Source organism: Bombina bombina, chromosome 8 (assembly GCF_027579735.1).
Source record: "Bombina bombina isolate aBomBom1 chromosome 8, aBomBom1.pri, whole genome shotgun sequence".
Lineage (NCBI taxonomy): Eukaryota > Metazoa > Chordata > Amphibia > Anura > Bombinatoridae > Bombina > Bombina bombina.
In genome coordinates, this window is record NC_069506.1 from 296,249,303 (window position 1) to 296,259,302 (window position 10,000).

Sequence of the window (10,000 nt, forward strand, 5' to 3'; positions counted from 1 at the left end):
GGTCACCACCCTAAAGGCAGCCTTATGTAGTCCTGATTTTTGAAGGTAGTCAGAAGGATGAAAATCATCTCAGGTTGCCCTGTCTACTAGGGGACTTTTTGAAGTGGAACCAGACTGGTGTCCAATAAACCCTTTCACAGGGAAGACCTGTGCGGTAGTACAAGACATAAGTTCAGCTCTACACGAAAAGTTACAAAGCATGGGACTCCGGAGCAAGGGTTAGCATAAAAACTTTCTTATTAAAATAATAAAAAACTATATTAGTGGCTTTTTAAAGTGAAGGTAAAGTTACCTTGACACTGATACAGAATCCAATTATTTTTTTAAAAATGAATGGGACTTTCATTCATGATTTTTTACATTATTACTTAAAAAAACCTTTATTTTCTATTTAAAATCCTTTTTTGCCGATTTTCACAATCATCCCGTTTTGTATTTTTTATTTTTATTTCTGGTCACGTTTTTAGAGCAACCAGTTGAATTTCTGGCTGTTAGGCGGCCGTGACCCGACGTCATCCGCCTACTCGATATACTGCGCATGCCCTAGAGTCTATTTCTCCATCAAAGACTACACCGGGCGTTCTAGTTTCGCGCATGCGTACTGCGTACTGTTTCTGCTTAAGCAAGTACGCCGAGCACATATAACATGCATATTGTGTAATAACAGCATCACGGAAATTTTACTGCGCGTACATCATTTCCCAGTGAAGCTAAACTAATTTAAGGTCGGTTAATGTTGGTTGAAGGGAGATGGGTGCGCTTAGAATCGCGCATGCGCAGTTAGATTGCTCATTGTGAACGCGCTCCTGCTGTTACGTATAGAGCCGGGTAGGATCACTATACGTAACAGCACATTACAAACTGGATGTAGAGGTTGGGAGGAGTTATGGACAGAACGGTAGGGAAAAATATAGTTAAAAAAAAGACAAATATAATTTTTTTTATAAAATAAAGTTAGCGATTAGCATATTCTATGTTCAAGGAATACATAGATATATTCAAATTACATAAACTTTACCTTCACTTTAAGAAAGATAAGACAGGGCTTTATAATGTTGTGATTTATTCATAAAAAACAATGCGCAAATACTTTTTGGACAGCAATTCTAAACCTGAAGATATCAGCGTAAAGTACACACAATTTTCTACACTAAAATATATTCATACAAATCTTTGGACAGATAGGTAGAAGATTTCAGGTAAATGATTCACTGGCTCCAATACTCAAGCAAATATACCGGACAGATTTACAAGTTTACGTACCTGAGCACAGGTGAGACAATCACAATGAGATACTAAATAGCCCAAGAATGGAAATAATTAGTACCTGGTCTGCACTGGAGTCACCTACACAAAAATAAAAGCCAGGAGACAGCAGGTTGTGAAAAGTAACTACTCAAAATACAAGATGCCCCTAAATTCTACACCGAAGAAGAGAGGGAAAACATCTACCATTCCCTTATACAACCTATATGGGAATTGATACACAATACAAAAGTAGATTGTTTTTACATGCTCCACAAATACACGAGTGGTACAACTCCTGGAAAACTCTCAGGACCTGGCTTACTTACACACAAAAAAAAAACCCCAGCTTGCCCACTAACACCAAAAGCTCACCTATTTTACCAAACTAAGTTTCTTGGCACATTTATAAACATGAAAACAATTACCACTAAATATCTATATCACTCACCAATCCACGTACATGTGACACAGTACCTAACCCAAACATGCACAAATACATAATCAGGCACTTATGTGCAGAGTTGCTTCGAAAAAATAAAATGACAATTCTGTGATAAACAGGTAAGGTAACTAAGGAAAGATTCCATCCAATAGGGTAGGACTTGAAAAATCCCTGTAGGAAAAGAACATGGAATTTCACCCATTGCTTTGTTTGTGGTAATTACATTAGGGCACCCTGATTAAATTAGGGTGTTGTAGTAGCAATATCATAGCACCTGGTAAACCATATTATGCCCTGGCTTTTGGTCTGGAGAAAGGTGCAGTTATCACAGGCACTCATCTCCCATTTAAATTGTGACCCAGCACGGATGCTTGTTATTTTAAGTGATGAAGCAGCTAGGCTCACCGCTCTCCTTTCCCATACAACCATACTCAAAGTATTAATTGCTAAAAGCAGAATACTTCACACTGATGATCCCAGGACCACTAAGGTAAAGAGGCAATCAAATGGATAAATCACTGCTGCTGCATATGGTGATTAAATGAATGGTACCAAAATGTTCTACATACAGATATATTGTAAATACACACACACAGCCTAAGCTGACCGAGGATAAAATAAAAATTCCCTGAAGCACCTCTCAATTCTTCAGAGCCAGAAATGGATCAGTCATATTTGTGTATTCATATATGGCACTGAAAATGGCCGTGAATCACAGACTAGTGTGGACTACTACATAACTTGCAGCTTTCGGTTGGCTTAGTAATTACTATCTACAGGTGTGCAAAATACATTACATGGGGGGGGGGAACAGGTCACACATTAAAGTACATGAAACCCAAAATGTTTCTTTCATGATTCAAATAGAATATACCATTTTAAACAACTTTCCAGTTTACTTCTATTATCAAATGTTCTTAATTCTCTTGGTATCAGTTGTTGAAAAGCAGGGAAAGAGTCACACAAGTCTGGCGCACTATATGGAAGCAGTTTCGCAAGAATGTTATTTATTAGTAAGAACACTAGATGGCAGCACATCTGCCCCCATCCGAGTCTATATCTGCTGGGCATGGAGTCTCTGGGTCTGTGGCTATAGGCCATGGGGTCCCTGAGTGTGTGCATGCTCAGCATGGAGTCTCTGCAAATCTGCCTGCATGGCATGGAGTCCCTGGTGGTGTTAGTGAATCAGCTTCCTAGGACAGCAGACCCAAGTACCCCAATGCCCAGCAGGCACAGATTCAGGGACATCATGCCCAGCAGAAACAGACAGTCCATGGCCTACAGCAGGGCTCGACAAACCCAGGAGCCTGGGAGCCACTGGCTCCTAGAATTTTACCCCTGGCTCCTAACTTTTTGGGCTATTTTCCATATATCTATATACAAATCCAACTGTCTGGCTCCTAAAAATATGCCTGGCTCCTAAATTAATTTTTGAACATATTTGTCAAGCACTGGCCTACAGTCATGGACCCAGGGACCCAATGACCTATAGGCACAGACCCAGGGGCCCAATGACCTATAGGCACAGACCCAGGGACCCAATGACCTATAGGCACGGACCCAGGGACCCAATGACCTATAGGCACGGACCCAGGGACCCAATGACCTATAGGCACGGACCCAGGGACCCAATGACCTATAGGCACGGACCCAGGGACCCAATGACCTATAGGCAAAGACCCAGGGACCCAATGACCTATAGGCACAGTCCCAGGGACCCAATGACCTATAGGCACAGACCGAATGACCTATAGGTACAGACCCAGGGAGTAGGACCCAATGACCTAAAGGCACAGACCCAGGGAGCCAATAACCTATAGACACAGACTAAGGGACTCCATGCCCAACAGACACAGATCGAGAGAGTCCATGCCCAGCAGGCACAGACCCAATGGACTCCATGCCCAGCAGGCACAGGCCCAAGGGAACCCATGCCCAGCAGGCACAGACCCAATGGACACCATGCCCAGCAGGCACAGACCCAAGGGAACCCATGCCCAGCAGGCACAGATTCAGGGACTTCATGCCCAGTAGACACAGACAGTCCATGCCCAGCAGAAACAGGGAATCCATGGACTACAGGCACAGACCCAGGGACCCAATTATATATAGGCACAGACCCAGGGACCAAATTACCTAGAGGCATAGATCCTGGGAGTCCATGCCCAACAGACACAGATCCAGGGAGTCCATGCCCAAAAGACACAAACTCAGGGAACCCATGCCCAGCAGACACAGACCCAGGGACCCAATGACCTACAGTTACAGACCAAGGGACTCCATGCCCAGCAGGCACAGACTCAAGGAACCCATGCCCAGCAGGCACAGACTCAATGACCCAGTGGCCTATATAGGCACAGACCCAGGGACTCCATGCACAGCAGATAAAGACTGAGGGGGCGTGGATGGCTCAACATGTCAGGGGTAACAGGTGCAGCCTCGTGTGACCAGGAGTCCGCAGGACGGGTCACCCAGCCGCACAGTGCCCCTCCCTCTTAACAAAGCCCCAGGCCCATCCCTGCCGGGCCCCCAACCCTCCCCAAACACACACCGGCGCCTCACCTGGCCAGGCAGCTCAGGCTGATCCGAGGCAGCCATCTTGTCAGACCTCACCAATCCCCCGCCGAGCATCACAGGCTGTGAGGAAAGCAAACTCAGCCAGGCGTGAGCAGCCGAGAAACGAGATGCCTGATTCTGACAGCTTCATAAACTTTATGTATTACTTTTATTTTTTAAGGAGGTACTTTTTAACCCTTTGTCTGCCAGACCTACAGCAGCATTCCTCTCCAGAAGCCAAATAGTTGCATCATAATTATTTTTTGTGACGATTTCTCATCTCTTAACTTTAAATACCCTATATGAACCAACTAGGTGACAGAAAGAGCTACAACACACGTAAAGAGTTAAATAATATTTAAAGTATTAATATCCCACACTTTATATATATTTTTTATATATAAACAGTTTTTATATAAAATATTTTAGCTCTAAATATAATATCCTTAGTTTAACATTTCATGTATTTTTTTTTAAATTTATAAACATATAAAAATGTTCCTTGAAATATCACCCTTTTAAAATGCCCATCAATAATAAATAATAGGTTAGAACACTGATCCCAGTCTGACAACAAGTAACTGTATATAACTATCACATAGCAATTTGTTTTTGTGGTTCCCATTTAAACAGTATGTTATAATAAAAGTTAGATTACATATAGAAAAATAAAAATACCCCTCCAGAGACACCCAGTAGTTAAAAATAAAAACATTAATTAAATTCATTTAATATTTATCTTTAAATTGTGCAATTATAAAATGAGGTATTTCCAAATAATATTTAAATACCGTATATATTTTTTTTTTTACTTTATTATGATTTATCGGTGTGTAATTATTTATTTTGCTAAACTGTTTCTCTGGTGGGAAAAATATCAGACAATACTATAAGTCCTGTAATTACATATGTATCTTTTCCCTGATTCCACTGCTTACTAATTTAGAGAGTATAAGACTACATTTCCCGGCATGGCCTGCGCTTAACACGGTGACGTTTCTTTAGTGGGTGAGGTTTAAACAGTATCAGTCATATGATCCCACCCCTCTCAGGTTAGTGTGTTGTCACCGCCGGGAGGTGTGAGTGATGATGGCTGCTTACCAGAAGCCCTGTGTAGTCAGCAGAAGGGGCAGCAGGGACAGGCATGGGGTGGCAGCTGGTTCCCTGCAAGATCTACTGGAGAAGGGTGAGTGGGTGCAGAACTTACTGGGCACAGTTACATACACATCAGTTATTAGAACTGTACTTGTTACTTTGTGTTTCTTGTATGCAAATGTTAACCCCTTCTGCCTCCTCTTGCAGTCAAATGGTTAATCTGTAATTTCAAGAAACATGTTGATTTGATACATATGTTATTTCATGATTAAAGGAACACAAAAGATCTTACAGATCAGCAATTGTGAGAGAATTTTCATTGACTTCTGTCATTAAATGTACTTTGTTCTTTTGGTATCGTTTTGTTTTAAAAGCATACTTAGGTAGGCTGGTGGCTACACACAGATGCCTCTTGTCATTGGCTCACACTATGTGTTCAGCTAGCTCCTAGTAGTGCACTAGAGCTTTTTTTTTCTGATTGAGATTTAAATATATAAAATCCAGAGTAACCCATGAAATTAAATTAGGGACAATATTCCGAATTAGACATTGTTTCAGGGGTAGAACCAAATGGGTTGTGTTTGCATTTGTTGCACTTAGTTGAATTAGTTTCTTTTTAGAGCTGCTGTTGATTTTACCTGGGTTGTGTTTGGTATTTGTGTAGTGAACAGTTTATCCTTTTGTGTTTGATAAACTTCATGCAGAACAAAAAACTTGTCTGTACAAGTGGTTCTGAGAATCTAGTTCACATTTGTGCTACATTAAAGGGGCAGTATACACCAATTTTCATATAACTGCATGTAATAGACACTACTATAAAGAATACTATGCACAGATACTGATATAAAAATCCAGCATAAAACCGTTTAAAAACTTACTTAGAAGCTCCAGTTTAGCTTTGTTGAAAGGGTTAGCTGGAACACCCACGGAAAGTGGTTATATAAGAAAAAGAGCAGACACTCGCCACTTCCCCTGCATATGAAGACACTTTACACAAACAGGAGCAAGCTGGAGTAGCTATATATCAGTCTACTTCAAAACTTCAGGGCTTGGTTAGGAATCTGAAAATCAGTGCAATGTCATTTTAAAAATAAGCAAAACTGTATGGGCTATAAAAAATAAATCATCTCCAAAACATTTATGCAACGAAAAATCTAGTGCATAATGTCCCTTTAAGTAACCTGGTTTATTTTTTAGTTTTCAATATAATAATAAAAAAAAAATAATAATAATACAGTATATATCAGGGTTAACAGATTCAGGAAACCAGTTACTGCAAATTTGCTCCTGGGTTCTCTGTTTTTTCCTTTTAATGGGACATGAAACACAAACCTTATTTTAAATGATTCAGATAGCTCATGCAGTTTTAAACAACCTTCCAATTTGCTTCTAGTATTTAGTTTGCTTCATTCTCTTGGTTGAAGGAGCGGTAATGCACTACTGTGATCTAAGTTATTTAAAATTATATTCTCTATCTGAATCATGAAAGGAAAAAAATGGGTTTAATAAATGATTTAAAGTGAAAGTAAAGTTTTTGCCTAATCAATCTGATTTTCCTATTATATTGTGCCAAACATTATAGTCGCTAACTTATTTTTTTTATAAATCAATCCGAAATGAAATAAATATAAGATTTACTGTGACCGTCTTTTTGCAGCTTCCTCCTCCCCCTCGCTTTCTTCCTGGTTTGTATCTGTTACGCTCCCAACCCGTTTGCGCAAGTAAGCGTGCGCGTTCTAGATTGTTAAAACTATGCGCAATTTCGCATCTTCGATACATGTATAAACATTAAATGTTAGAAATAATGAATAATAAATTCAATAATGCAGTAATATATGCGCAATATGTATCACAATAACGTTTCCTTTATTATAACTTACTTGACTACAGCAGTACAGCGATATCCCAAACAAATTCTTTTTTAGAACGATGACGATCGTTGTTTGCAAGTGCGCATGCGGATTGTGTGCACGCGCAAATTGACTGACATCGATTTTCAGATTTCACGCATGCGCAATGGAACAAGTGGGAGTAGATTATTTCGTCTTAGACGCCAATGGGGGAACCAATCCGTTAGATACGGATCAAATCGTCACAATTAGCCAAAAAAAAAAATTTGATGCAGGTGGAGGGATAAGGTTAGTTTACGGAACGATAGAAATATAAATAACAAATGTCAGAAATATATTTTAAAGAAATGATGAATTAAACTTCAGTTTATTTTATGATTACTTTGCAGTGATAACGAGATATGAGGTTAACTTTACTTTAACTTTAACCTATAAACTGACTGCTGCATATAACAGAGTATATATTTGTTGTTCTATTTCTTATAATGGATCTTCCTTCGCCTTTGTGTTCATGCTTGTTGAGGCATGTCGTTGTTTACCAATAGATCTACAGGAGTGGAGCTTATCAGTCAGTGGATCGTCTCACCCTAGGGTTGAGCTGTGCACAAACATTCACTTCCTGTTAGTTTTTAAATCACATTAAAGGGACAAAAAGTGCAAAAAGAAAATAGGCTAGTGTGTTGTAACACATAGGTAAAGTCCACTCCAGAGCAGCAATGCACTACTGGGAGCTAGCTGATCACATCTGATGAGTCAATGACAAGAGGCATTTATGTTCAGCCACCAATCAGCAGCTAGCTCCCAGTAGTGCACTGCTGGTCCCGAGCCTACCTAGGTATGCTTTTCAAGAAAAAAAAATACAAAGAAAGCCAAGTAAATTTGATAATCAAAGTAAATTGAAAACCCTTTTAAAATTGCATATCTGAACTGTTAATGGTTACTTTTGACTTTCATGCTGCTTTAATGTGATCCAACTTTTTTTGTTTGATGTCCCTTTAATATATTAAAACAAAAAATCTGTTTGGACACATTTGTGTACCTTTTTGTTACCGTACTAGTCTCTAAGCCTTTATTATTTGCAATAACTGATCCCCTTGGTGTCCGTGCCACAAAGAACATATGTTACTTAAATTGCCAGGTCTTGGCTGCTACATGGTACAGCATTTACTCTCATCTCTTTTCTCTCTTCAGCCTGCAACCTGTTTGGATTAGATGCTACAGAAACCCCCATCTCCCTCGTCCTAGCAGAAGATGGTACTATTGTGGAAGATGAAGATTATTTCCTCTGCTTACCGCCTAACACTAAGTTTGTGGTGCTGACTGGCAGCAAGAAATGGGCTCCTACTGTAGTAGGTAAGTGCACTGGGCATGTTCATAGACTCATATAGGTAGGTACATAGTTATGGTGCAATAGACTGTCAGGTATTTCCTCTACACTTTGTATGATTGGGTTAAGCAAAAACAGACCTCAGATATTCGCACTCTATGGAAAGTGATTCTCTACTCCAGGACCCCTAACAGGCCAGATATTAATTATATCTTAACTAGAGCACAGGTGCAATAATCATCTGAGAGCAGGTTAGTAACTATGGTTAGTGATCAGCTGATTATTTCACCTGTGCTCTAGTTAAGATGTAATTAATATCTGGCCTGTTAGGGGGACTGAAGTTGAGAAACGCTGGTCTAAAGTGATCAACAAGGTTGTAGTTTTGGGGAGCAGTGTGATGAGAGAAGTTGTATGTTCTTTGTGAATATGGATTATAATCAGCATTGTCACTGTAGGCTACGGAGAGGTTAAATCGCTGCACAGCCTGCAACACTCACTCCAGTCTGTGACGGTAGTGTACAAAGCAGCCATTACAGACTATAAAAGACTTAAGCGCCACTTGATACAACTCCTGCAGTCACGTTCCCCTTGCATACTGGCACAGAGAGGGGAGGAGTCTGGTGTAGCTTGTTTCCAGGTCACAGCGGGACTGAGCTGCATGGAAGGAAGTGCCAGAGGGATATAAAAGAATTGGTGTGGGCATTTGGATCTTTTAGAGTAAAAATCCCCTTTCAGTGCATGAAAACCACAGCTCTGTATTACTGGTAGTAAAATCATTGCTGTTCCATCTAGGTACGTAAGACAGAAATCCCTGCATGTTTGACTACTTTTAAACCAAGGGGTTATAATTACAGCTGAGTTTTGAAAATTCTATAAAGAGACTATGGGGACAACATAGGGTGGGACAGAACTTGTGTGGAATTTTGAGATGAGAAATAAAATGTATCTGTTGATCTAGTTCACCTTGTCTTTTTGCATTCAGACACCCTTGATTTTAAAGGGACATTAAACCCCCAATTTTTCTTTCATGATTTAGACAGAGGAAGAGCATAACATTCTAAACACCTTTCCATTTTATTTGCTATCAAATTAGCTTCATTCTCTTGGTACCTTTTGTTGATAGAGCAGCAATCTACTCCAGAATTGTTATTGTTTAAAAAGATAGCTAATTCTTTTATTACCCATTCTCCAGTTTTGCATAATCATTACAGTTATATTAATTTACTTTTTACCTCTGTGATTACCTTATATCTAAGCCTCTGCAGACTGCCCCTTATCTCAGTGCTATTTACAAACTTGCATTTTAGCCAGAAGTATATTAGAGCAGGCAATTGTAAACTACTTTCTATCTGAATCATGATAGTTGAATTGTTCGCTTTAATGATCCTAGTGAGGGTTTTCTCGGTTTGTTGACAACCAGTTTTGAGTCCTGGGCTCCTTTAGTACCTTTAAGCACAAATATACGTCCATCCCTGAATTTGT

The 10,000-nt window shown here is 39.8% G+C and overlaps 2 protein-coding genes across 2 annotated transcripts in view; one reads left to right on the forward strand and one right to left on the reverse strand.

Moving 5' to 3' along the window:
- The window catches only part of PEX14 (peroxisomal biogenesis factor 14), a 429,065-nt gene extending 424,747 nt beyond the window's left edge, over positions 1-4,318 (reverse strand). The window contains exon 1 of the mRNA XM_053691485.1: positions 4,253-4,318. Within this exon, the coding sequence (XP_053547460.1) occupies positions 4,253-4,288 (36 nt within the window). The 5' untranslated portion in view covers positions 4,289-4,318. The remainder of the gene's footprint in view (positions 1-4,252) is intronic.
- Positions 4,319-5,299: 981 nt separating this feature from the next.
- Positions 5,300-10,000, forward strand: part of DFFA (DNA fragmentation factor subunit alpha) — a 9,530-nt gene continuing 4,829 nt past the window's right edge. The window contains exons 1-2 of the mRNA XM_053691486.1: positions 5,300-5,432; positions 8,383-8,544. Coding sequence (XP_053547461.1) covers positions 5,333-5,432; positions 8,383-8,544 — 262 coding nt within the window. The 5' untranslated portion in view covers positions 5,300-5,332. The remainder of the gene's footprint in view (positions 5,433-8,382; positions 8,545-10,000) is intronic.